Source organism: Cynocephalus volans, chromosome 17 (genome assembly GCF_027409185.1).
Source record: "Cynocephalus volans isolate mCynVol1 chromosome 17, mCynVol1.pri, whole genome shotgun sequence".
Taxonomy (NCBI): domain Eukaryota; kingdom Metazoa; phylum Chordata; class Mammalia; order Dermoptera; family Cynocephalidae; genus Cynocephalus; species Cynocephalus volans.
The window spans coordinates 41,271,964-41,299,067 of record NC_084476.1 but is presented as its reverse complement, the minus strand read 5'-3'; the positions used below and the strand labels follow the sequence as shown (position 1 = coordinate 41,299,067).

The 27,104-nt window shown below is 46.2% G+C and overlaps 1 protein-coding gene across 2 annotated transcripts; it reads left to right on the top strand.

Annotated features, from left to right (window-relative positions):
• Positions 1 to 9,147: 9,147 nt before the first annotated feature.
• Positions 9,148 to 27,089, top strand: NPR2 (natriuretic peptide receptor 2). 2 transcript variants are annotated; one of them, XM_063081949.1, is made up of 22 exons: positions 9,148 to 10,609; positions 11,443 to 11,648; positions 17,363 to 17,476; positions 17,782 to 17,917; positions 18,159 to 18,253; positions 18,472 to 18,604; positions 18,835 to 18,919; positions 19,382 to 19,502; positions 19,665 to 19,739; positions 19,944 to 20,021; positions 20,248 to 20,352; positions 20,477 to 20,548; positions 22,750 to 22,909; positions 23,090 to 23,245; positions 23,325 to 23,493; positions 23,652 to 23,798; positions 24,294 to 24,417; positions 24,583 to 24,651; positions 25,923 to 26,097; positions 26,169 to 26,267; positions 26,534 to 26,625; positions 26,751 to 27,089. In XM_063081949.1, exons 1-22 carry the CDS (start codon positions 9,943 to 9,945, stop codon positions 26,814 to 26,816), a joined length of 3,144 nt encoding a protein of 1,047 aa, XP_062938019.1. In that variant the 5' UTR covers positions 9,148 to 9,942; the 3' UTR covers positions 26,817 to 27,089. The 2 variants fall into 2 exon arrangements, with proteins under 2 accessions (XP_062938019.1, XP_062938020.1); XM_063081950.1 differs by lacking the exon at positions 19,665 to 19,739.
• The last annotated feature ends 15 nt before the right edge of the window (positions 27,090 to 27,104 follow it).

The following is a 27,104-nucleotide window of genomic DNA, read 5'->3' as shown; positions in this document are numbered from 1 at the left end:
AGCCATCTTAACTGGAGTGAGATGGTATCTCAAAGTGGTTTTGATTTGCATTTCCCAAATGCTGAGTGACGTTGAGCATTTTTTCATGTGTCTGTTGGCCATTTGTATATCTTCCTTTGAGAAATGCCTATTCAGCTCCTTGGCCCATTTTTCAATTGGGTTGCTTGTTTTTTTGTTGTAAAGTTGTTTGAGTTCCTTGTATATTCTGGATATTAATCCTTTGTCAGATGTATATTTTGCAAATATTTTCTCCTGCTTTGTTGTTTGTCTTTTTGCTCTGTTAATTGTTTCTTTTGCTGTGCAGAAGCTTTTTAACTTGATATAATTCCATTTGTTTATTTTTCCTTTGGTTGCCTGTGCTTTTGGGGTCATATTCATGAAGTCTGTACTCAATTCTACTTCCTGGAATGTTTCTCCTATGTTTTATTTAAGGAGTTTTATTGTTTTAGGATGTATATTTAATTCTTTAATCCATTTTGAGTTGATTTTGGTATATGGTGAGAGGTAGAGATGTAATTTCATTCTCTTGCATATGAATATCCAATTTTCCCAGCACCATTTGCTGAAGAGGCAGTCTCTTCCCCAGTTTGTAGACTTGGTGCCTTTGTCAAAGATTAGATGGCTGTAGGTGTATGGGTTGATTTCTGGATTCTCTATTCCATCAATCTGTGTGTCTGTTTTTATGCCAGTACCATGCTGTTTTGTTTATTACAGCTTTGTAGTATAGTTTAAAGTCAGGTAGTGTTATGCCTCCAGCTTTATTTATTTATTTTGCTCAGGATTGCTTTGGCTGTTCATGGTCTTTTGTTATTCCATATAAATGTTAGGATAGTTTTTTCCATTTCTGAGAAAAATGTCATTGGAATTTTGATGAGGATTGCATTGAATCTGTAGATCACTTTGGATAGTATGGACATTTTCACAATGTTAATTTTTCCAATCCAAAAGCATGGGATATCTTTCCATCTTCTTGTGTCCTCTTTAATTTCTCTCAAGAGTGGTTTGTAGTTCTCATCATAGAGATTTTTCACATCCTTGGTTAATTTTATTCCTAAGTATTTTATTTTTTTGGTGGCTATTGTAAATGGACCAGCTTTCTTGATTTCTTTTTCTTCATGTTCACTGTTGGATTATAGAAATGCTACTGATTTTTGTGTGTTGATTTTGTATCCTGCAACTTTGCTGAAATTATTTATCAACTCTAAGAGTTTTTTTGTAGAGGCTTTAGGCTGTTTGATATATAAGATCATATCATCTGCAAACAGGGACATTTTGACTTCATCTTTTCCAATCTGGATGCCTTTTATTTCCTTCTCTTCTTTGATTGCTCTGGCTAGTTCTTCCAACACTATGTTGAATAGGAGTGGTGAGAGTAGGCATCCTTGTCTAGTTCCTGTTCTTGTGACCAACATTTTTTTAATCAATTCACTATGGCATGGTCCTACAATCTAATCACTCTTCAAGGCCCCATTTTTCAATTACCGTAATAGGATTTCCCACACCCTCAACAGTCACAGTTGAGATTAAGTTTTGGGAGGACATTCAACCCAAGGCACTCCTCATTTAGGAATCCAACTGAGCTCCTTATTTCCTATAACCTTCCCTTTACTTCAATATATTATAGAAGACATTGAGTGGAATTTTTCTTACTGCCCTGAATTGGTGACTAGGGTCCAAAGCTGGGGACAAGGAAGCACTAAGTACCACACATTCTAGAGAGAGTTGCTAGTAATTTGGGTTCAGACACTCTCTCCAGGGTTTACAAAGAGGTAGCAGAACTGGCCCTCCTACTGCTAACTCAACCCATCTGTCACCACCCAACCTCCATTCCCAGTCTACGTAAGATACAAGATGACTTAATGGAAGGAGTCATGAGCCTGGCAGGGAGTACTTTCCCCTCTTCTCTCCCCAAATCAAGCAAGTGGGTATCAAAGAGAACCTACATGGAGGAGAGACTGTTTTCTCGTTCCCTGGTTAGACTATCTGTTTAGACAGTGGACTGTTCGTCTGTGTATCTGTCTGAGAAGAGGAAAGTTTATTAGAGGTGGAAATACAGAGTGAGGGAATAATGGTAGAATAGTCTGTATCCTTCTGTTTGGCTTAGCAAGTATATGTGAATTCTGAGATCAAAGGGACATTGAGGAAGATAGCTGGGCTTGAGCCATCTTGCTGGTAATCCATCCAAAAGAATAGAAGCTAGGAGAGTTAAAAGAGATGGCTTGGAGCAGGATTGTCTATATTAGAGCACAATCAGTGGAGAGGCCCCACAGGACCTTCTAAAGAACTTACGCAAGTGCCCCATAAGAAAGACAGCATTTTCACATCTGCCAAACAACAGCCTGGGATGGCCTGTCATCGACAGAAAACAGTGGTTTCCAATAACTACCCTATTAAATAAAGAGACAGTTGTCCCTTTCCTGCCTGCCCTCCTCCTAGTTCCCAACCACCAAAGAGCTAGAGCCCTTCTAGAGAACCTTCCGGAGAACTAGAGGAGGAAGAGGAGAAGCTATAGAAGGGATTATATTCTCCTCCCCACTTCAGGTTCCGTAAGCTGTGGCTTAAACCTGGACTAGAAGAGGGGAGGAGATGAGCTCTGCATTGGATCTGAGACTGAAGTTTTAATTTGGATTGGGCTGTGTTTTTAAATAACCGAAAGGGAGCAGTACATATGGACTCTGTTCATGATGTTGTGAAGAGATGCAATAGAGACAATTGTCATGGCACAGATGAAGACTGTGATGGGGTGGGAGATTACATTTATACCCAACCAAGTTCCATGCTCAACAGGTAAGTTAAATTTATCTATCACTAAATCCATCCCCGAAACTGTTGTCGCATCTCCGAAGAATTATTTCTTCTCCTAAAGTGAATCCCTTCATCTGCGCTCTTGTTTATCCATTGAAAAAACATTTATTTGACATCTAAAATGTACTGCCAGTGTTTAGGTACAAAGATTAAGTGTGATAAAATTCCTTCCCTCAGGGAATACACAAAGACAGTGGGGTAGGTAGAAAGTAAGTGCCTATTTTAAAACCAGTTAAGGATTAAAACTGATTAAGTATTAAATTAAGGATTAAGAAAAGTACCCTGGGAAGAGTAATTAGAATGCAAAGAAGAGTAATAAGAAGGCAAAGCACATCAACAGTACAATAGATAAAGTATTGTATATTCACACAATGAAACACTGTACAGGAAGTAGAATTAATAATCGACAATTACACAAAGCAATATAATCTCACAATATCATTGAGCAAAAGCCAGACACAAAAGAGTACTATTGAATGAATCCATTTAGATGTTTTAAAAACAGGCATATCTAATTTATATTTTTAAAAGACAAGATAGTGGTTACCCTTGGTGTATGTAGGGGGTGGCCAGTGACTGGAAGGTAGCATGTGGGAGGCGAAAAGTAGGAAAAAAAAAAAAAAAAGGAAGGCAAGGGGAGAGGCTGGTTGGTTAGCTCAGTTGGTTAGAGCATGGTGCTGATAACACCAAGATCCGGGGTTCGATTCCTGTACTGGCCAGCCATCCCCTCCCCTTCCCTCCCCACCCCACCAAAAAAAAGAAAAAAGAAGACAAGGCAAGAGGATCTATTTCAGGTTGATGGGAAACCCAAGGGCATGAAATAATATGGCTTAAAACAACAACTACAAATAGTTCTGTAAGTGTAGAAGCATATGTAGCTGCAGAGGAAGTGGGGAGGAATGCCACACAGAGCCAGATCCTGGTGGGCTAAGGTTCTTGTTCTCTATCCTGTAGGCTAGTGGCTTTAACAACTTCTCCTAGCCTACAGGATAGAGAACAAGAACCTTAACACATCAGGATCTGGCTCCATCTGCCCTGTTGTGAGCAGAGGTCATTGTCAGGCAGATCAATTTTAGGAAAGAGTACATATGGAAATTGAGGGTCTGAAAATCGATTCCCTTAAAACCATCTGTACATACATACCCCTTGGAAAATCTTTCTGTGCTACCCCTGTTTGAAGGCTACTGCCCAGAGGTTCCCTGAAGATGACTCAGAAGCTCTGTTTGAGAAGGTGATAAGAGGCAGTGGGGGATCTGGGCTCACCACTGCTGCTTCATCTGGAGCAGTTGGATTTTTTTTTTTTTTTCTTACATGTAAACTTTTATTTGAAGGAATAGTTTTGCTGCTAAAAATAACAGTCCGAAAAATATAGCTTCCTGGGGGGGGGGGGCATTTAAGCATTTTAAGCAGGGAAGTGACATAATTAGGTTTTTGTTTGGAAAGGTTGCTTTGGCATCTGAACACATTGTGGACGCTGTATTGGAGGAAGGTGAAACTGGAGACCTAGAGAGAATCCAGAGAAAGAACTGGCAGCCCTGGGCTCCATTCCAGAGTGGTAGCATCCATTTTAGATGGACCAGGGGCTTCATGGTTTGCTAATCCCCACCCAGCCGCTTCTCCTATTTGCATTTCCTGCCTGGCCTATGAGGGCCTTTGCCTTTTGCAAACCCTGCCTTAGAGTAACCTTTGACTCTTTCCTCTTCATCCTTAGATCCAGTCTACCACCACGTCCTGTTGTTTTGTCCTTCAAATAATCTCAGATTTGTTTCTCTCTCTTCCTTACTATTCTATCATCCTAGACTAGGCACTTAGCATTTCAGGCTTGGATTTCTCCAGAAATTCTTAATTGCTCTTCCTGCTTTCAGTCTGTCTGCCAACCAACCCTACGTTACCACTGCTTAGCTACTCTTATTTCTCAGAACATATTGTAGCACGTGCAAAATTTTGTCAAATTCTGCTTCAGATTTCTCCTCCTCTTCCCAGTCTTTGACTTCTCTAGAAAATTCTAAGCAGAGCAAAAAGATTAAAATGGGGATTAATAAATTTCCTTTTTCTAGAAGCTGTGGTGATCATGTTTCCTTTGCTTATTTTTATGTGAGATATTTGTGGATTTAGCAGGACTTAAAAGGAGAGGAAACACCTTTCTCTCCTGCCATTTGCCTCCTGCCACTTTTTCTCAACAAAAGCTTTTGTGAAGAAAGTGGAATTTTAAATGGAGTGGGGTGGTAAGTAACTATTTGGGTTGGTAATAATGGTGAAGAGTGGTATTAAGAACATAGGGAAGAAGTATATGTACCTGGAAAGACAGGCCAAGTGTGGGAGAGCAGAGGAGACTGCTAGGACCTTCCTGGATACTCACAGAAGTGCTGGTCCAGGTTCGGATGGAGCAGATGGGTTTAATATGGTTCACCTGGAGCTTGAATCATCAAGAAGATAAATGCACGCGGTTGCTTTTCTTGACAATTCTTTTTTTGGCGGCGGGGGGCGGGCAGCTGGTCTGTACGGGGATCTGAACCCTTGACCTTGGTGTTATAACACTGTGCTCTGACCAACTGAGCTAACTGGCCAGCTTGCTTCTCCTGACAATTCTTAAATTCCTCCCTTAGGAATCACTGGCTCTCTATGAAGCAATTTCCCTTGGAAAACTACTTGTCTGGACTGTGTTTTTACAGTTCATATTTTAGAACACATATCTGGATAGGTAAGTTGGAAGCTGGGATCTGACTTGAAAATATTTTAAATTTAAATCCTTTTTAACTTACAAAAGAAAAAGATGTGTGAATTCAGATTAAAACAAGGGTCAAGCAGCTCTTTGAGGATGTTTTATAGAAGCTCTTTGAGGAGGCTGAATATTTATGAGAAGCTGAACTGGACCCCAGGTCTAGAATCTCCTGTGCACAGCTGTGTGGTGAGGGAGGGGAACAGGAGGCAGAAGGGAGTGGACACATGAGCGGTAACAGTTTGACCTGTTTTCAGGATTCTGTCTCTCCCTCACTGGGGCTAAAAGAAAGAATGCAGGGGGTTTGTTGGTTAGCTCACTGGTAGAGTGTGGTGCTGAAACATCAAAATCAAGGGTTCAGATCCCTACCTGCCAGCTGCCCAAAACAAACAAACAAATAAAGAATGCAGAATTTTAAGTCTTTCTTTGCTTTCTCTATGCTTTACTACGTTTTTCTTTTTACACTGCCTTTCCTTTCCCTTACTGAAATGTGTTGTGTAAAATGTATCTTTTCTGCCTTATTTGAGCTTGCTTTCCACGGCTGCTCTCTGCCCTCTGTTGGTAAGTTCTCTTGCACCTGTCTGTCTTGTGTGCCAGGGATAATCACATATACTTTTTCTGCTGGTCTGGTCAGCAGAGTGAATACTGGAAGATAGTTTGTTTGTCTGGAATCCTGCAGGCCTGGGAGGCATGGTCTGCTGTAGAACAAGCCTGAAAATCCAAATTGAGCTGCAAAATCAGGTCAGGTACAAAACTGTTCAGGGCTGTCAGTTTGGGGCAGCAAAATCTGTCATGGGGAAGATCAGTATGAGTCCAAATCCAGTGGTGGTCCTAGAACTCAGCTATGGTCTGGAGGGTCCTTTGGCCTGAGTGTAACTGGGGTTAGCTTTTCTTTCCACTAAGCAACAGGGCAGCTTGGAAACCACAGCAGCTTCTAGAAGCTGGCCAATTTGATGCTCTGCAGTTTAGTTCTGGATTAGAAATGAGGTGTTTGGGCTGACCTTGTCCAGAGGAAATTATAGTTTGTGTCTGTAGAGTAGCAGGAGGCCATATAACCCTACAGAAGGAAAGCTAGACCCTAGGTGAGTGCTGTTTAGGCCAGTAGAGTCTGTAGATTTCCCAGGCTGTGTATGAGTTACAGTAGGGTCACCAAATACAGCCAAAACCTTACTGTCCATATCAGTAAGAGCAGCGATAGCTTGGATAATTGGAAATATAGATAACCAAAGTTCTCATTTAGCTAATATTTTCAGCCTGTCTCCCCAAAATAAAAAAACAAAATCAAAAACCTTTCACTGGACGTTAATTAAAAAGTCTCATTAGGGGATTTAACTTTTGTCTCCCTGCCCCGTCCTACTTTCTAGTGTAAATAGCCACTTGGAAGGAAGAGGAAAGGTGCTTGAATGTTTAACTCCTACTTTAATGAAGAATTGTCTTTTATTTTTATATTTTAGTGGCTGGCTGGTACAGGGATCAAACCCCTGGACCTTGGTGTTAACAGAACCATGCTCTAACCAACTGAACTAACCGGCGAGCCCTGAGTTGTTAATATTCATAATAATAATATATCATGTACTTGAACTTATCTAGTAGTCTGAATAACAGTGGTGGCTGGTCTTCACTGGAGTTTGCAGGTGTTCCAGAGAGACTTGTCTGGGTCTTTGGTGGCCATTACACTGTAAACATGGTTTCGTGCTGTCAGTCCTGTGAATCAGCAGAATATCTGTAAAGAGCTCCACTTTAGAGATCAGGAAACCTGTGTTCTAGTCTCTGCTCTGCTATTAAAAAGCCGTGTGGGGTTAGAGGAGAGGAGCAGGAAAGAAAGCTGTGTGACTTCCTTCTCTGGGAATCAGTGTTCATTTATTTATTGCAGCTGGCCAGTACTCAATGATCTTTAAATGAGTGGATTGAAAAATGTATTTATAAGATTCTACCTAGCCCTGCCATTCTGTGATTCTTTCAGAGATGTTGTCATTTTGGATTTGTTTGTCTTATAAAGCTGTGTGTATTTGCTTAAAAGGCAACTATTTGTTTGAGTCCGTCTAAAGTCTCTTTCAGGTTGTCCTGTCAGTCTTTGGACTGTTCCATCCTTTGATTTGCTGAGATAGGATGAAATTCCTTTTCACCAACAGTCGGGGGCCAGGAGCTAGAGTTACCATCCCTTCGTGTTAAAGAAATGGCTGCTGTCCTAAGGCTTCCATTTCTACTGGGCTTGAGGCAAGAGACATGGTGGTGGGGCTGGGGGGATGCCATTGGCCTCTGTGCCCTAGGGAATCCAACTGTACGTTTCTCAAAGATAAGGGCTGTATCATTTGGCTTTCTTTGTATTAACTCTTAACAGCTTGTGCAAGGCAGCCGGTATACAATAAATAAATACCGTGCCTAAGAATAAAATGGCATTGTCCTCAATTTCCCCCTTAAGACCACTAGGTGTCGCTTTCATCTCAGAGAAACCGTGCCCCTCCTCACCCTACACTCACACCCTCCTCCAGAGCTCAAGGAGCTCTTAGCTTTTGGCATCTTGATTTCTGTAGAAATGGCTTGAAGAGGGAGAGAAATTATGGCTCTTAGCATAGGGAGGAGAATGGGTTTATGTGCATGTCCCTTTATGACAGTTTGAGAAAAATCCCCAGGGTCCCATAGCAGTCCCTCCCAGCAACCATGAAATCATCCCTCACAAGCTGTTCCTCAAGATCAGATCTGCACTCCAGATGTCGGGTTCCTAGGGAGCACTATCTAGGTTGGGAGCTTGAGAGCAGGGTGGACCCCAAGATGGGGGACAATGGGCTTCAATCGCTGGGGGAATGTTCTGCTCAGTCTGTAAGCTTTTTTTTTTTTTTTTTTTTTTTTTTTACTCTATAAGCTTTTAGCAGGCGCTGACCTGTGCTGTGCAGGGAGACAAAAGAAAGAAGAGGCCCTGGAACAGATGGTGTGGTGGAAGTTGGGTGGGCCGCTGAAGACATGGGGAAGGCACGAGAGGGGCATGGAGACAGGGAGAGGAGAGTGGAGGGTTGAGTCCCAAGGTAGAAAGATACTCATGGACTTTATAAGAACTCATGAAAAACGGAACGTGGAAGCCCCTTGGTGCTGCATGGGCCTGTCTTCCAGTGAGCAGGCATCTCTTCCTAGCAGAGGGAGACGTCCCTGGCAATTAGGAGGGTGGTATGGTTTACTAGGTGGGAGACTGGTGAGGATACGAAATGTTTGGGGATTCCCGGAGACTGGAGCGATTGAGGGTCTCAGGGAGTTAAGAGAGGGGACCCTAAGAAAAGCAGGATAAGAGCGTGGGGAGTAGACAGGCTCTGGGGTCGCTGGAATGTCTGAGATGGAAAGAGAGCGCGGGGTGGACCAGGGGCTTCGGGGGAGACGGGGGTAGGCCCTTAAAATAAGGGGACCTCGCCGGCCTGCGAGGCTCTTGTGCGGAGCCCCCAAGTGCTCCCTGGCGGAGCCTAAGAACTGGGAGGTCCCCGGGCACCCAGCTGGGGGGAGACAGCAGGCGCCGGAGGGTGGGGCCGGGAGGGGGAGGAGGAGAGGCGCGGGGGAGAGGGCGGGGGCAGGCGCTGGGCGGGGGCGGGCGGCCTGCCGGGGGAGTCGCACTCGGCCGCCGTCGCCGGCGCAGGGAGCGGAGACGGGCCGGGCCGAGGCGACCTGACCCGGACGAGCGGCGTGCACGGTGGCCCAGGCGGGGGGCGGGAGGAAGCGCCGGGCAGCGCCGGCCGCCGGGGCCCAGGAGCGGCAGAGCGGAGCGGAGCGGGGACACGGGCGGGGCCGCCGCAGCTCCGGATGGGACCAGCGCCTGGGGCCCGTTAGTCCAAGCAGGAGCTTCGGGAGAAGCCGTCACAGGGAGCTTTACCCCTGCCTTTCCCTGCCCTCTGGCCCAGGCCTCGCTTCGCTCCCCGCCTGCCCGTGGTCCCGGTCCTGCCGCGGCGCGGGCACCCTTCCACCTCACCCGCCTTGGTCCTGTTTTTCGCAGCTCCCTGTCCTCTCAGAGCCTTCAGCCGTGAGGTTCCCCCAGACCGTTTCTTTGTACCAGTCTCTCCCCCACCACCCACCCCCACCCCATCCCTGTCTCAGATCCCTCTTTCCTTCTCAGCTTTGGATTCATCACGCTACTTTACCTCTCACTGTCCCCATCCCTGTTGCAGGCCCCCTTGGTCTCTCCCTCCTTCTGTCACCCTGCTCTTAGTCCTCAGTCCTGGCCCTAAGCTGGGAGCCCACTCCTTACCCACCCCGGGGGCTTCCTCCAATCTCCTCCTCTCCCCAGTTCCCAGCACTTTTCGTATCCCAGCCTACTTAGCTTATCCCCACTTCTCTTCCTGGCCCCTTCCCTAAGCTCCAGGCTGGGTGGTGCTCGTGCCTCCCCCTTAGGCCAGAGCAGCCTCAGATTCTGGGGGCGGTGGGGCTGCTGCCTTATCCCCATGGCAATGCCATCACTCCTGCTGTTGGTGGCAGCCCTGGCAGGTGGGGTGCGTCCTCCTGGGGTGCGGAACCTGACGCTAGCAGTGGTGCTGCCAGAACACAACCTGAGCTATGCCTGGGCCTGGCCACGGGTGGGTCCTGCTGTGGCACTAGCCGTGGAGGCGCTGGGCCGGGCACTGCCCGTGGACCTGCGGTTTGTCAGCTCTGAACTAGATGGCGCCTGCTCTGAGTACCTGGCACCACTGCGCGCTGTGGACCTCAAGCTGTACCATGACCCTGACCTTCTGTTGGGCCCCGGTTGCGTGTACCCTGCTGCCTCTGTGGCCCGCTTTGCTTCACATTGGCACCTTCCCCTGCTGACTGCGGGTGCTGTGGCCTCTGGGTTTGCGGCTAAGAATGAGCATTACCGTACCTTGGTTCGCACTGGCCCCTCTGCTCCCAAACTGGGTGAGTTTGTAGTGACGTTACATGGGCACTTCAATTGGACTGCCCGTGCTGCCTTGCTGTATCTGGATGCTCGCACAGATGACCGGCCTCACTACTTCACCATCGAGGGCGTCTTTGAGGCCCTGCAAGGCAACAACCTCAGTGTGCAGCACCAGGTGTATGCCCGAGAGCCAGGGGGCCCTGAGCAGGCCACCCACTTCATCCGGGCCAACGGGCGCAGTGAGTGTGGCCCGGGCTATTTTAGGGTCAGGGGAGGAGGGTCACTGTCCCTGGAGTTCAGCACTGGGAAATTGTAGATAGAGATATAGGCATTGTAGATGTAGGTATTGAGGAGCTGTATGTGGTGGTTGAGATCCAGAAGCACGTGTGGACAGAGCACCTGAGAAGAGGGCCCAGGAATTATGAGAGGAGCTTGTGGACGTCACAGGCAGATGTAGACAAGTAATAAGAGAGCATGAGGGGTGAGGCTTGTATCAGGGGAGAATGTGGGACAGGGGGGTTGTTTCAGTTTGGGGAGCAATGCAAGAGCCCTAGAGTAATGAATATGGTTGATGGCCACTCTGAAATGGATGTCTGTGAGCAGAGACCTCCCAGACTGGGGCTCCAAGACTCCTTGATGATGTAAAAATATCAAGGACCCCATGAAAGGGCTCAGGGATCAGCAGATTTGGTTGGAAAAGACAGGTAAAGCTCATACAGAAATTCTGAGCAACTGGTGCCTTTTAGCCAAGGGAAAGGCAGGGGTAGGGGAGTGAGGAGGGTTGGGTGAGGAGCAGCAAGTAAGGCTCTGGAAAGGGGTCTTGAGAGTGATCGCTCCCTTCCTCTGGGGTCTGGAGTCAGGCTCTGACTTCTGCCAGATGGTGCATATGGCCCCAGGGTACTTATGACATGGACTCCAAGGGGGAGGGATGGGGAGCATCTGCTGGGTGGTCCATAGGTTAGAGCACTTGCTTTCTTGCCAAAGAGGGAAATGCAAATGATTTAGAAAGGGTGCTGTTTGGGGGACCTGGATACTTTCTCAGGGTGCTCCTCTGTGATGTCCCTGCTCCCAGTTGTGTATATCTGCGGCCCTCTGGACATGCTGCATGAGATCCTGCTTCAGGCCCAGAGGGAGAACCTGACCAATGGGGATTATGTCTTCTTTTACCTGGATGTCTTTGGGGAGAGTCTCCGTGCGGGCCCCACACGTTCTACAGGCCGGCCCTGGCAGGACAATCGCACCCAGGAACAGGCCCAGGCCCTCAGGGAGGCCTTTCAGGTATCACTTGAGCCAAATCTGAAGAAGGAGGGGGAAGAGATACTTTGCTGATTTTCTGTCTCTCACAAGACCCCAAAGAAACCCCAGGAACAGGGCAGGAATTGTGAACTATGGGGGTGAAATGAACAGAGGCTTTCCAAGTCTAGTATCACCCTTTCTTACTTCCCCACCTTTGTGACTCTTAGTGTGTTGCTGCCAAGACTGATTTTGGCTACCTCCAAAGATGCTAGAATACTGACTTTCCTAAGTGCCAGTAGTAGGCTATGCTGTAGGGGAAAAAAGTTCAGGAAAAGATCTGATCTTAGCCCCTGGGAGGGCTTCCGCCCTTTCTGTTGAGGTGAGGCCTAATTGTGACACAGTCAGATAAAGTTCGAGAAAGGATATGATTATATGTCCCTGAGAACTTGAGTGGGTCAAAGGAGGAAGAGTCAGTGTGGGCTGGGTTTAAGGAAGTCTTTTATGAAGGAAGCAAGACTCTGTTGTGACTTTAACATAGCTGTCATATTCACAGTCAGAGTGGGAGAGGGGATCCAGGCTGCCTGAGCAAAGAGAAAAAGATAGGAATGGGCATGTTCGGAGCATGAAGAAGATACTGACCTGACAAGAAAGAAGGGTTCATTAAAAGCAGATATAGGAAATAAAGTTGCAAAGGCATAGTCAGATTAAGCAGTGCTCTAAATCTTAAGGCACTAGGACTTGAATTGGGGGTCCTTGACATTTTTTAAATGAAGATATAGTGAGAGAATTCAGGTTGGATTAGAAGAGGAGGAACTAGAGGCAGTGAAGCCAACTGTAATGGGTTAGAAAGGAGTTAGGTGATATAGCTTGAACTAGAGTGGTGACAGTAGGAATGGAAAAACATGGATTTAAGAAAAATTCGATTTGTTGGGAAGGCTGGCGTGACTGTTCATTTCACTTCTCTGCTCAAAAGTTTCAATGACTTCTTTCCTACGGAATAGCATCCTGACTCCTTATCATTACTGACTCCTTATCATTATTTCTCCTCATCCTGACTCCTTAAGACCTTCGATGGCCTGTTCTCAACCCACTTTTTGAATTTTACCTCCTAGTGTCTTCATGCTGAGTACTCCAGCCAACTGTACCTCTCTCAAGACACCCAACCCCTGGGCCTTCCTGCCCCCATGCCTTTGTGTTCTTCGCTCCTTTTGTCTGGAATGTTCTTCCTTCCCTCACCCCAAATTTCTGCCTCTCAAAATCATACCCATGAATCTCTCCCTGATTCCCCAACCAATTTTTCACTAACTTATGTTCATAAGTATTTTCTATTTATTTACCCATATCATCCCTCCTTTTCTCCAAAAATTATTTGAGGTGGCTTATTGGATAACCTTAAGTTCCTTTTAACCCTGAGATTCTTTGGTTCAAAGTAGATGTGTATAAGGGTTGGACCTGGGTGGCCATTCTTCTCCAGTGAGTAAGGTTTTATGTGGCTGTGATTATATATTTGGTTGTGTCTGACGAGTGTGTGTCTGACGAGTATGTGTCTGACTGTGAATGATATACCTGTTTGCATGCCTGAGTATGATTCTGTGACTGTCACACTTGAACATGGGCAGTGGCAGGTTTTATTTATGCTGTTAATTTGTCCTAAAACAACCTTCTCACCTTTGTCTGAGCAATGCTTCTCTATTCTCTAACACTCAGACCAGTTATTTTCCCCTCTAGGAAACAATCCCTGAATCCCCAAGTGGGACTGGGTTTTCTACTCTTGTGCTTAACTCTGTCTCCCATAGAACTTACTCAGTCAGTGTTTGATTTGTTTGAAGATTGACTCATTCCATTGGTATTTACTGAGCACCTGCTATGTCCCAGTCACTGTGCTGGGCACTAGTATATAGCAGAGAACATAATAGATATAGTCCTTGCCTTTTTGGAGTTTACATTTAATAGGAGAGACAGACAATAAACAAATAAGCAAATAAATACAAATATAAGAACATATTGTGATAAGTGTTATCAAAGAAAAAAAATGTGGTATGAGAAGAGAATAATGAGGGGATTGCACTTTAGCTAGTGTGGTCAGGGAAGTTCTGAGACCCTCCCAGATAGGAGGCCTCCACAGCCTTCTGGGCTGTGTTCTTTTTTCAAAATTTATTTGTTAGTATTATTATTATTTTTTACATTCTAAGATGTTATTGCGGAGCAGTTGGGGGGAGGGGAAGGGGGAAGGAAATAGGGTGGGAGAAGGAGGAAGGAGGGGGGGCGTGAGGCCATGACACCCCCCTCATTCCTGCAGGGGAGACCAGGGGGCTTCCAGTGGTGGTTCGGTCATTGCTGGGCTGGATGCAGATGTCAGGGGGTGTGGCTGAAGCCCTCATCTCCCCACTGCCCCGGCTCGGCTCGGCTCGGCTTGGCTTGGCTCGGCTGCCCGGGGTGTTTCAGGAGGCAGCTTGGAGGTCATTGCTGGGCTTGTTGTGGGTGTCAGGGAGTGGAGGGGAGTGATGCCAAGGCCCTCAGCCTCCCACTGCCCTGGCTTGGGAGCCCTGGACTGTATTCTTTTTGTGGAAGAAAAACCTCTTTCTTGTGTGAGAATTCCTGCTAGCCAAGGGTTACCAGCACTTAGGGTAGGGAGAAGAGGATCTAGTCAGCAAGCAATCAATTATATCAATTAATTCTCAGTTCTCCCCCTCACTTTAGGCCTTATTCTCCCCCTCACAGACAGAAAAATAAGGAGGAAGATTTTGCCACAACACAGGAGAAGGACACTAGGCAGTCACTAATATGCTGAGGGGAAAACCGAGGCTTTGGGTGGAGTAGGGGGTAGGGGGTGATGAAGTGTGCTCTGGCAAAGCTACTGTCTTCCTTTTCTAAGGCTAAAGCAGGGCAGGGGCTGGGGGAGTTTGGGTGGTCAGCTCCAGCCTAGGATCAAAGAGCAGAGAGCTCTTCCCCCAGATAGACTTGGCCCACTGGGGTCCCAGGCCAGGCCAACCTGGAAGAGGTAATAGTAGAGGCGAGGAGACCCTGACACAGATGCCCAAAGTTTTCCCAAGAGGGGTCATGCTCAAGGCAAAGGTCCCAGCTCATGCTGGATCCCAGCTACTGGGGGAGAGGGCTCTGATATTAAGTATGTCGGTAGGATTTTTTGCTCCTATTCAGCCATAGCTGCTCGAGGGCAGGGATCATGTTCATCTTTGTATTCCATGTGTCTATCACATAGTAGATGTTTAATACATATTTGTTGAATTGAATTAAGGTGTGTGTTGGGGAGAGGAGGGTAGGACTAGGAATCTGTCTAGACAGGAGTAGAGCTGGCAGGTACTGTAAACCAAAATGATCAATCAAGATAGGGAGGAAAAGTAGATAGAGCGGAACTAAATAAGCAAATGACCAGGCTCTGAGGATCCAGAGGCCCAGGCTGGGCAATTGAAGACTACAGGGTTAGAAATCCAGGTTAGAAATCACAGCCTAGGTGACCAGCATGAGATTGAGTAACAGATGGGAAAGCAAAAATGGAAGAAAGCACTAAACTGAGGGCTGTGTAAGGCAGAATCTCTTCTCAGAGACCATTCACTGTTCAGGACACTGTTGACAGCACCTTCTGCTGCATCCAGAGCAGGTCTCAGAGTTGGTTGGCATCTCAGGTCTCAGATGCCTTCTTCCAGTGCCCATTTCCTAGGTGCACTCCTAGCTTCTACCCCACCACTGAACTTATTTTTGGCAGCCTTTGCTTGTTTTTCTCCACCTGGGGTCCACTATGAAATGGGACACAACTAATTAATTTTACCTTCTCTCTAGCCCCTGAACAAGCACAGAAACTGTTTGGAGGTGTTTTATTTCATTTTGTTTTGAGTACCTGGAGACCACAGCAAAACAGTCTAGCATAGCAGTTTTCAAAGTGTGGTCTTGGGATCCTGGGGGTTGGTGAAATCCTGTAAGGGGGACCATGAGGTCAAAATTATTTAACAAATCACACTAAGATGTTATCTGCCTTTGTCACTGTCATTCTTCCATGATTGTGCAGTGGAGTTTTCTAGAGGCTACATGACGTATGAGGATGGATGTCATCATTCTGACAGCTATGGACGAAGGCATGCTTGTGTATTCTTGTGTTTTCAAAATTTATCAGTTCTAATTTCTAGATGGTATATATTGATAGATATAATCTATGTAAACAAAAGTTCTTTGGGGTCCTCGGTAATTTTTAAGAGTGTAAAGGGATTCTGAGACCAAAAAGTTTGATAACTGCTAGCCCAACATACAAACTAACTTAGAGAATTACTAAATGTTAGAAAAGTATCAAAAAACTATCATCAGCCTTTATTGGAAAACAAATTGTGTTAAACTTGATCTTTTCCAGCTCTTTTGCTGACGTTTTTACATTGTTTGTCGACATTCTACGTTTTTTTTTTTTTTTTTGGCAGCTGGCTAGTATGGGGAGCTGTTGGCCTTGGTGTTCTAACACTGTACTCTAACCAACTGAGCTAACCAGCCAGCCTCTCTTTGTCAACAATGTCCTACTTCTCTCTCTCTTTTTTTTTGTTTTTGGAATAGGTATTACCAATGAACCTTTCCAACCCTATCCTCAGTCCCCCTCTCATTTTTCCTGAAAGTGGGAGAATATTAGAAGTGTGTAGTCAAGCATGTGAGTGCTCCAGGAAGAAAAATTACATCTTGATGCAAACTACAGCTTAGTAGTGGAGAAATTGACTTCATTATTTCCTACCTGGAGTGAATTGACATATAATAGATCATATGTGATGTATCTAGTATTTCTACAGTCCACATGTACTTTCTATGATAAGAGTGAACAAAACTGGCAGAAATGATTAGATTTTAATCTATCATTCCACAAAATATATTGAACTGAAGACTTTCCTTGAAGTTGTGATGCCAGTTTCCTGTCTGAGCAGTGGCTGGTCTCAGTGACTGTGTGGCCTGAGGCAGAAGCAGAGACCAGAAGGTCCAGCAGCTAAGGAAGGAGAAATGTGAGAGGCTAATAGGAGCTGGGCAGGCACTTTGGTGAGAGACAGAGACACACTGACTCATGTGCCAGTGAGATGTGTGCATGGCAGAGACCACATGTGTTGTTTGCTTATCTATGAAATGTGTGTGGGCATGTGACTGTGTGCTTGTCCCTGTGACACATGTCTGTTACTTAGTAAGCAAAACACATTAAATGAATGAACTCGCAGCTTATCACATGTGTAATCACTGTCTTAAAATATTTCCCCCAGTTGGCATCGGGCCTGGAATCTCTTTAATTCACTGGGTGGAGGCACTGTGTTTAAGTGGCCCAAATGAAAATGTCAGCATTTTACTGATAACATTAACATTAATTAACACCTCAGAAAGGAGTTGTTGATCAGTGTGGTCCTTGATAGTGAACAGGTACCCAGAAAAGATGAGACAGAGGAGCTGTGGGATCTATTAGTTGGCAGGAGGCCTGGGTGGTGGTAAGGAGTTCAGGAAGAGGAGGGGCTGGATTTTGGGGATGGAGTTGACTTCATCTATTATTTCTGAGTTCCACCTTCCCAGCCCCAGCCCCATCTACCTTACATGGAGGAGTGCCACTCCGTCTCCCCGGACTTACTAATCATAACACACTCAGAGTTTAGTACCCTTTCAGCCTTCAGACTCACCCTTGTATATTTTATATCATGTATATTTTACAAAGTTTCCCTGTCTTGCCTCCTGTCTTCCCCTAATGCCCATCTTGAATCCTGTTCACTCTTCCCTATGTGCTGCTGGTACAGACTGTGTTGGTGATCACTTACCGAGAACCCCCAAATCCTGAATATCAGGAATTCCAGAATCGTCTGCTGATAAGAGCCCGGGAAGGTTTTGGTGTGGAGCTGGCCCCCTCCCTGGTAAGTAGGTCTCTCTCCCCTGAGAGTCAGGCCAGGCTTTGAGGAAGGGCTCCTCTCCTTAACTCAGCATCAAGTCTTGGCCATGGAGCAAGCCCTACTTTGGGGACTGTCCACTTCCATCGAGGATATTTCCTTCTGCCCCCAGGGACTGGTTAGGTAAGGATGGCACTTTAGGAATGAGAGAAGGGAAGAAAGTAAACCAGAAGAGGGAAGAGGTAGAAGGAGACCCCAGAGATGGGAAAAGGGGACTGGGGCTGGGGCCTTGTGGGACATTTGGAGATCACTACTGAAGTTGCCACCCCCAGATGAACCTCATTGCTGGCTGCTTCTATGATGGGATCCTGCTATACGCTGAAGTCCTGAATGAGACAATACAGGAAGGAGGCACCCGGGAAGATGGACTTCGAATTGTGGAGAAGATGCAGGGACGAAGATACCATGGTAATGAAGAGGGGCAGATGGAGCCCTGAGGGCTTATATCAGGCTCAGGAGTGGAGTAGGCAGAAGGAGAAACAGATACCAGGGTCAGCAGGGAGAGTAAGAGGGGTCAGAGAACACAGCAGAGGTGGAAACACATCAGGAATGGGGGCAGGGACAGACTCTGAGCAGTTGGAGGGATTGGGAGCATAGGAGAGGGTCCTGGGGTAGATCTCAAAGGAAGGCGTACTCTTTTCTGTCTTAGGTGTAACTGGACTGGTTGTTATGGACAAGAACAATGACCGGGAGACTGATTTTGTCCTGTGGGCCATGGGAGACCTGGATTCTGGGGACTTTCAGGTGATGGGGGAGGAGGCAGGGAAGAGAGTGTGGCTCTGCAAAATCAAGGGTTCAGTGGGGGCAAAATCAAAGGTATTTGAGGTAGGGACTTATTTTCTCTGCTGGAGCTGCATCCTGGCTGGGTGGTAGGTTGGGGAGAAAAGCAGCAAAATAGCTGGGGTCTGGGGAGGAGGTTGGTGGGAGCAGGACTGTGGGCCCAGTTTTCTGCTTCCTCACAGCCTGCAGCTCACTACTCAGGAGCAGAGAAGCAGATTTGGTGGACAGGACGGCCTATTCCCTGGGTGAAGGGGGCCCCCCCCTTGGACAATCCCCCCTGTGCCTTTGACTTGGACGACCCATCCTGTGATAAAAGTGGGTGTGTGCAGGGACTGGGAGCAATCCTTCCTCCGCTTACTTTCCATTCTTTACCTCCACCCTCACTGACTCCCTGCTCTTAGCTATGTTTTTACCTCTATGTCTACGTCCCTCCCTCCCTACTTTCCCTCAAGAAATCTGTCTACTCCCTGCACCTAAGCATCACCCCCCCTCTATTCTTACAACCCCACACACAGTCTTTCTCAGGGTCTCTTTCTTTCCTTCAGCTCCACTTTCGACTCTTGCAATTGTGGCTCTGGGCACAGGAATCACCTTCATCATGTTTGGTGTTTCCAGCTTCCTAATTTTCCGGTGAGTTCTGAGTTTTCCACTGACTTAGTCCCTACCTCCTTATTGCCACCCAGCCTCTGGCTGAGGCCATGTGGTCCCTATAACATCGGGTAGGGGTCTCTTAATTTGGTGGTTGTCTCATAGTCCTGACAACGTCTTTCTCTTTAGCCTTTCTCTTTAGTATTTTAGCTTAGGTGTTTGTTCCACTTTTGGTTATAGACTGGATATACTAACTAGTGATTTTGAGAGGTTAAGGTCAAAGGTGACCACTTTAAGGGAGAACTTTCACCTCCAACCTCAGTGTTTGTAAGTGAGCATAAGGCATGTGCCAGATATGTAGAGAAGGCATCCTTATCTTGCAGTCCTGTCTCCCAGGTGTAACAATTGCAGAGCTGCAGGGAAGTCTCTGCAACCCCACCGTTGGCTTAGGGGGGCATGGCAGGATTGGGCTTGCCAGTCAACTGAGATGTGCAGTCCTTACAGAAAACTGATGCTGGAAAAGGAGCTGGCTAGCATGTTGTGGCGCATTCGCTGGGAAGAACTGCAATTTGGCAATTCAGAGCGTTATCATAAAGGTGCAGGCAGTCGCCTCACACTGTCACTGGTGAGCCCTTGTCTCAGCTGTCCCTCTGCTTCCCTCTGAGTTCCTGTCCTTTCTTACCCTGGACCTTTCCTAACACATTGGCCTGTAATGATAGTCCCTGCACTACCACCATCATCTAATATTCCTTTCATCCTTCCGCCTCCATGTTGCCCTTGGCCCCAGCGGGGATCCAGTTACGGCTCACTCATGACAGCCCATGGGAAATACCAGATCTTTGCCAACACCGGTCACTTCAAGGTGAACAGTCATCCGCTTGTTCTGGTCCCCACCATTTCATCCTGTCTCATCCCCATCTGCCACCTCTGCCCCTGAACCTCTGCCCCTCACAACCCCCTCTATGCCCAGCTGAGCTCCTGATGCTTCCATAGTACTCTAGTATTTCTTAGCACCCAGAAACTCCTGATATTTCTTTTCCTTTTCCCCTTTCACTCCCACCATCAGGGAAATGTTGTTGCCATCAAACACGTGAATAAGAAGCGCATTGAGCTGACCCGGCAGGTTCTGTTTGAACTCAAACACGTATGTAATGGAGTATGGGCTGAGGGTGAGGGGTTAGTAGGGATGGGGAAGAGAAAAGGGGAAGACTGTGGAATAGTAAAATTGGGTAGGAGGGCAGGGGTTTATTTATAAATGATTTGAAGTTGTAGGTACAGCTAAGAGAAAGATCCTTATATGGTCGTAGGTTTCTGTATCTAATTTTTAGCTCTTTCAATTCTCCTGTCCTTCCCATTGTTTTTTCTGCTAGATGAGAGATGTACAGTTCAACCATCTCACTCGCTTCATTGGAGCCTGCATAGACCCTCCCAACATTTGCATCATAACTGAATATTGTCCTCGTGGGAGTTTACAGGTGAGGGATAGGTGTAGGAGATTATGGCAGGGGTGGGGGGGATAGGCCCAAAGTTACGTTGACTCTATGCCAGGTGAGAGCTAGTGGGACTAGGACAAACAATCTATTCCATGTCACTTACCAGGATATTCTAGAAAATGACAGCATCAACTTGGACTGGATGTTTCGTTATTCACTCATTAATGACCTTGTTAAGGTGAGTCTTCACTACTCCTTAAGAATTCATCCACTTTAAAATGCCTCCATCATTGTCTTTGTTTACAGTTTGTTTCCTTCTAGTTCTCTGAAAGTCCTGTTCTTTCCATCTCCCCTTATTCCTATGTTTGGCTAATAATGGGTACACAAGGGGAATGGGGTTTATAACTGGGGGGAGTGAGTCCTGTGCCTGTAGAGAATTTTTGTCTTCCTGCCCTAGATATCTCAGATCTCTCTCCATCATCTCTTTTGCCTCTAAGAGCTTATATTAAGAACGCTTACCAGGGAAAAGATGAGTAGGGTCTCCGAACATATTTATCTACTGTTTTTCCTCTCATCATTTTCCTCTCTGACCAATATTTGACATCTGTGCTCTTTTGTTCAGGAAACTGAAATTTAAAAAAGAGCATTGACTAGTAAAGCTAAAAGAAACCAAGGAAAATTGTACTAAACCTTTGGTATTCTTCTGATATGTAGTCGTTCCCCCATATTCATGGGGGATTGGTTCTGGGACCTCCCATGGATACCAAAATCCATGGATGCTCAAGTCCCTGTTAAAAAATAGTATAGCTGCATGTAACTTACACACATCCTCCTGTATACTTTAAATCATCTGTAGATTACTTTTAATATCTAATACAATATAAATGCTATGTAAATAGTTGTTATTCTGTCTTGTTTTAAAATTTGTATTATATTGTATTGTTATTTTTTTATTGCTCCTCCTTCTCCCCCACAAATATTTTTGATCTGCGGTTAGTTGAATCCGTGCATGTGGAACCTGCGGATGCAGAGCCCATGGATACGGAGGGCTGACTGTACTAGGTTTCAGCTATTTTCAAATGACCCAGAGGCTCATGGATTTGTGGAGGCTTAAAATGGAATCTTGCATGGGTTGGACAGGTGTTTAGAAGCAAGTCTCATAGCCAGTGAGCAAGCCTAGTGGATCACCCCACACTATACCTGAAGCTGGTTTTCGTTCTCTGCTAAATTCTCGTGAAGTTATTAAAAAAATTTTTTTTGTGTGCATGAAAGTTTGCCATCAAATGAGAGCTAAAATTTTGGTAAAGACAATGTAGTGTTCAACAAGAGGTGTGATGATAAATATAAGAAAAACATGACTCTTGGGAAAACAATGATTTGATGGAAAAGTGATTTAGAACAAAGCCAGAAGCCTAATCATTAGTGTGATTTTGGAAGGCATCTTTTGCAGTTTCCACACAAGTAGATCCAAGAATTTGGAGATTCCTGAAGATTTTTTTGATACCAAAAGGAATACTAAAGAAGAGTTCACAGAGACTAGAGTTATAAATTGTTTAAGTCCAGAGTTAAACATTTAGACAGAGGTGATTTTGGTTAGCATACAGAACCCTGTATCCTCTTTCTGTCCACCTGAACTGACTTGAGTGGGCTCCTAGGGTTTCATTTTTGGGAAGCACCACTGCCCTCTTAGGACCTGTCTCATAGTTCTGAAGAGGCAAAGGGTCTCTCCTCTCTGGCTCCATGGGGCCAGCAGTTTCAGGCTTCTGCATTGACTTGGCAGTCGTTTCCTACTTTTGTCCATCTTCCAGGTTTTTCTAATTTACTATTTTCTCCACTCTTTCTGGTCCAGCATCCCTTCTAGTAGATCACATTCCTCCTCCACCCTGTCTTGCCTGCCTACACATGGTTATGTGTTAAAGTTTACAGCTGATTAGTCTTCCTCGGTGCATCTAGCTACTCTTCATACCTGGGTCTCAAGCCATGTCTTCCGAATTAGCAGACAGTCATTTGAGGCCACCATGGATGTCATATCATTCTTGGAGTTCACTCCCATAGTTTTGTCTTTCCAGAGTAATTGGTTGCTCCCCTTACCCCTCTTCTTAAACATTTTTCCTATCCCTGGTGCCTGGGTGCTTACATCCTGCTTATGGTACCAGGAAGGGATGACTCTCCTATTCCGCTGGCTTCCTTGGGTAGAAACTGTGCAAAGAATACCTTCTAAAATCAGCTTATTTTTTGATATGTTAATTAGATTGATTTAATTACTCCACATTGTATTCATAAATCATGACATCACTTTGTACCCCATAAATACATACATCAGTTTATTGTTTTTATGGTCCTAAGATCTTTAGACAGCTAGCTAGTGCCTATCTCATGGAGAGGAGGTATTCTAAGCCAGAGATGATCCAGTCCCACGACTTGATCTGTATCCTGCAGGGCATGGCCTTTCTCCACAACAGCATTATTTCATCCCATGGGAGTCTCAAGTCCTCTAACTGTGTGGTGGATAGTCGTTTTGTGCTCAAGATCACAGACTATGGCCTGGCCAGCTTCCGATCAACTGCTGAACCTGATGATAGCCACGCCCTCTATGCCAGTGAGGCTTCCTTCTACAACTCACTTTGTATATTGCTCCTCTGGCCCTGATCATTTCCACCTAGGGAGGTGGGAGACGGAGATGGAGGATAGTAATATGGGGAGCGTTATGGGAATGAGCCCAGGTGGGTTTGGGGATGCCTTATTTTGGGGACCTGGCCAGCCTGTTCCCTTTTTTCAGAGAAGCTGTGGACTGCCCCAGAACTGCTTAGTGGGAACCCCTTGCCAACCACAGGCATGCAGAAGGCTGATGTCTACAGCTTTGGGATTATCCTACAGGAGATTGCACTTCGCAGTGGTCCTTTCTACTTGGAGGGCCTGGAACTCAGCCCCAAAGGTGAGAGTCAACCCACTGTTTACAGCTTCTTCTTCTTGGGGGTACCCTGTTCTTCATCTAAACCTTTTATTACCCTCAGAGATTGTCCAGAAGGTCCGAAATGGTCAGCGACCATATTTCCGACCAAGCATTGACCGGACCCAACTGAATGAAGAGCTAGTTTTGCTGATGGAGCGATGTTGGGCCCAGGACCCAGCTGAGCGGCCAGACTTTGGACAGATTAAGGGCTTCATTCGCCGCTTTAACAAGTGAGAGGGCCCTCAGGGGTAGGGGCTCCCCAGGGATAGATGCCTTATCAGTCTTAGTGGATGAAGTGGAGCTGGTAGGGCCAGAGGGTGGGTTGGGTAGGAAATCCTGGGAGTCTTGAGAATCTTGGAATAGATATCATATCCTGGACTCCCCACAGGGAGGGTGGCACCAGCATATTGGACAACCTCCTGCTGCGCATGGAACAGTATGCCAATAACCTGGAAAAGCTGGTGGAGGAACGCACACAAGCCTATCTGGAGGAGAAACGCAAGGCTGAGGCTCTCCTCTACCAAATTCTACCCCAGTGAGACCTTTGTCCCCCTTCCCGAATTTTCCTTTGGGGTTCTGCTGTGCTGCCTTCCTGGCTTCCCATCCCTTCTCACCTGAGAACTCACTTGCCAACCCTTACAACAGTGCTTTGTTACATCTTGCCTCAGTGAGCCCTCTTGACTATAAGCTTTCACTCTGTCTCCAAATGAGTTGTGCTGCCTTCCTGGCTTCCCATCCCTTCTCAGGATGCTGTTGTACTATGCCCTTGCTTCAGCAAGTTTACTTAAAACAATTCCAACTTGAGACATATAGCCCCCATGTGCAAGGATCCCCACGTGACCACCCCACCACTTGTGCATCTTACCTTGTGTTAAACTGTGGAGTCTCGCCAGCCACTTTCCTTTTCCTCCACTCAGCTCAGCTTTCCTGTTGCAACTCATCTCCTCTGCAGGCACATACCACCTTCCTCTCTCTCCCCCTTCCACCCTGTTTCTCGGAGTTTGGCTCACACTGCACCCTTGCTTCCTAGTTCAGTGGCAGAGCAGTTAAAACGGGGAGAGACTGTACAGGCGGAGGCCTTTGACAGTGTTACCATCTACTTCAGTGACATCGTTGGCTTCACAGCGTTGTCAGCAGAGAGCACCCCCATGCAGGTGAGAGCCATGGGTGAGGGCATGGGATAGGGACCTGGAGGAGCTTCATCGATAATAAAGATTAGTGTGTTCCAGAGTTCTCACATCTTGTTATGGCTCGTGGGTTAAGAATTTTTAGAAAGTTGGGCACAAGTCTCAGGGCCTCTGCTTTCCCATCCCTGTTAGGTGGTGACACTTCTTAATGACCTGTATACCTGCTTTGATGCCATAATTGACAACTTTGACGTCTACAAGGTGAGAGTTGGGGCTGCCCTTTTACTGAGACTCCTTTAAAACCCAGTCTCCCTGAACCCCATACACCTTATCCACTCCATGGTCAGTTTTCCCTTCAGGGTCTCCAGCCAGCATCCTAGAGCTGGAGTACACTTTGTAGACAGATGTGGCTCTGGCACTGTAATTGTACACTTCAGTCTTATTTCTTGTGAATCCTTAGGCTTCCCTAATTAGAATCATCACAAGATTTATCCCCCATCTCCCTGAGGGCATAGATACAGTCTATCCATCTTTTCTTTCCAGTCTCCTTGACATGGAAGAATCACACAGGATGTGGGTACAGATTGATTTAGTGGGGTGAAAGGCAAGATATGAAGAAATGTTGTAAAGTTTTTTGTTGAAGTTATTGAGTTGGCAGAGGGTTGGCTTTATTGTCCTTGGGAGTAAAAATGATCTGGATTTGAATACTGGCTTTGTCGGTAACTGTGTGGCCTTGAGTAAGTAACAGAATCTCCCTGAGCCTCAGTTGTTTTATCTGTAAGATGGGAATAATAAATTTGTTGTATGGAAAGTGCCTAACATTGTGTTTGGCACATGGCAGATAATATCCATTCCTGTCCTTCCCCTTCAGACTTACCCTACCATCTCTGTTGTTTCTGTAACGAAGAACTCCCATAAACCCTTTACTCAGATTCATCAATTGTTTCTATTTCCTCCCATGTGCTTTATTTTTAAAAATCTATCTATCTGTATCTAATTATTTTCTGAACCATTTGAGAGTAAGTCTCAGACATAGTACCTCTTTATCCCTAAATACTTAGTGTGTATTTTCTAAAAAACAAGGACATTCTCTTACATAGTTTTGGTACAGTAATCAAAATCAAGTGCCTGCTTTCTTACCCTCTGACAGTTTGGACTGTCTGGCTCATTTTATTGGGTCTGATTCACATCCTCACCAGTCTCTGAACTCTTCAGTTTAGCCTGTTTTCTTGCTTCCCATTTCCTGACAGCAGAGCCCATTTTTCCATGTTCTATTGCAGACAGGGAATCCATTAATTCAGTAAACATTTACCAAGTGTTCACCAGGTGCTGGGGTGGGGAGGGAGGATTTAAAGATTCCCTTGACTTCCCCTTTCCCCCAGACTCTCAGGACCAGGGCACTCATTTTCTAGTCAAATGTGCTGGTCCCCAGGCTGTCAGGATGACTCATGGTGGTGTCCAGCTTGTCTCCCTGTACTCTTCCCCATCCCCACTGATACGACAGACGTGACCTTAAGCCTCCTCTCCATCAGGTGGAGACGATTGGGGATGCCTACATGGTGGTATCTGGCCTTCCAGGCCGAAATGGTCAACGCCATGCACCGGAAATCGCTCGTATGGCACTAGCATTATTGGATGCAGTTTCTTCCTTCCGCATCCGCCACCGACCCCATGACCAGCTAAGGCTACGCATAGGGGTCCATACTGGTAAGGCTGATCTTCACCCCAGCCCTAGTCTCCACCTTTCCCAGGCTCTCTCAACCTGTTTCTTCTTATAGGGCCAGTCTGTGCTGGGGTTGTTGGCCTGAAGATGCCCCGCTATTGTCTTTTTGGAGACACGGTGAACACTGCTTCTCGAATGGAGTCTAATGGTCAAGGTAAGACGCTAGCCCTCAACCCTAGTGTTGGCCTCAATTGTCTTGCCCTTTTCTTATTTTCAGAGTTCCTCTAAATCTCTCAATCTGAGTGACTACAGTTTCTAAGTGTCCCTTTTTTGGGCATATTTTGGTTCTAGTGAATGTGCATTGGGAGGACTGGGAGCCTTCTGAGGGCTGGTTGGGTAAAGCTCTCTCCACTACCACCAATTCTTCTACTGCCGTTCTTTGACTCTTCTTTCCACCATCCCCCTACTCCTCTCCCCCAGCCCTGAAGATCCATGTTTCCTCTACCACCAAGGATGCCCTGGATGAGCTAGGATGCTTCCAGCTAGAGCTTCGGGGGGATGTGGAGATGAAGGTGATGGCAGGCCATGGGGGGGTCATGGGAAAGGGAGATGAAGGTGGCTGTGGGGTAATGGGGAAGGGAGGGAGATAGAGACTAACATAGGAGAATCTGGATCATGTCCCCTCCTTTACTTCCAGGGAAAAGGAAAGATGAGAACTTACTGGCTCCTAGGAGAGCGGAAAGGACCTCCTGGACTCCTGTAAACCCCACTTCTTCCCAAGTCAGACAATCTCATGCTGCTGGTACCTGGGTGGGCAGTGGCCACCATCTCTCCACACACCAGAAATGGACATTGTCACATGAGATGGAAAATATGCACAAAAACCCTACCTTATATGGAAGTTGTAGCCCTCTGCAGCTCAGCCTTGTACATATACCTGCCCCTCTCGGGCTTGGTCCCTTTCCTCCCTACCTTCTGTAAATATCTGTATCTAAACCAGAATATTTTGGCCAATATAAAACAACAACAACAAAAAGTCATGGTTTCATAG

Bases quoted from the DNA above. Each gene is read 5' to 3' on its own strand.
- NPR2 (XM_063081949.1), top strand. From the start codon at position 9,943: ATGGCAATGCCATCACTCCTGCTGTTGGTGGCAGCCCTGGCAGGTGGG. The intron at 20,022-20,247 runs GTATGTAATGGA...TTTTTCTGCTAG, and splicing joins TTCTGTTTGAACTCAAACAC to ATGAGAGATGTACAGTTCAA. The intron at 24,652-25,922 runs GTGAGAGTTGGG...CCTCTCCATCAG, and splicing joins ACAACTTTGACGTCTACAAG to GTGGAGACGATTGGGGATGC.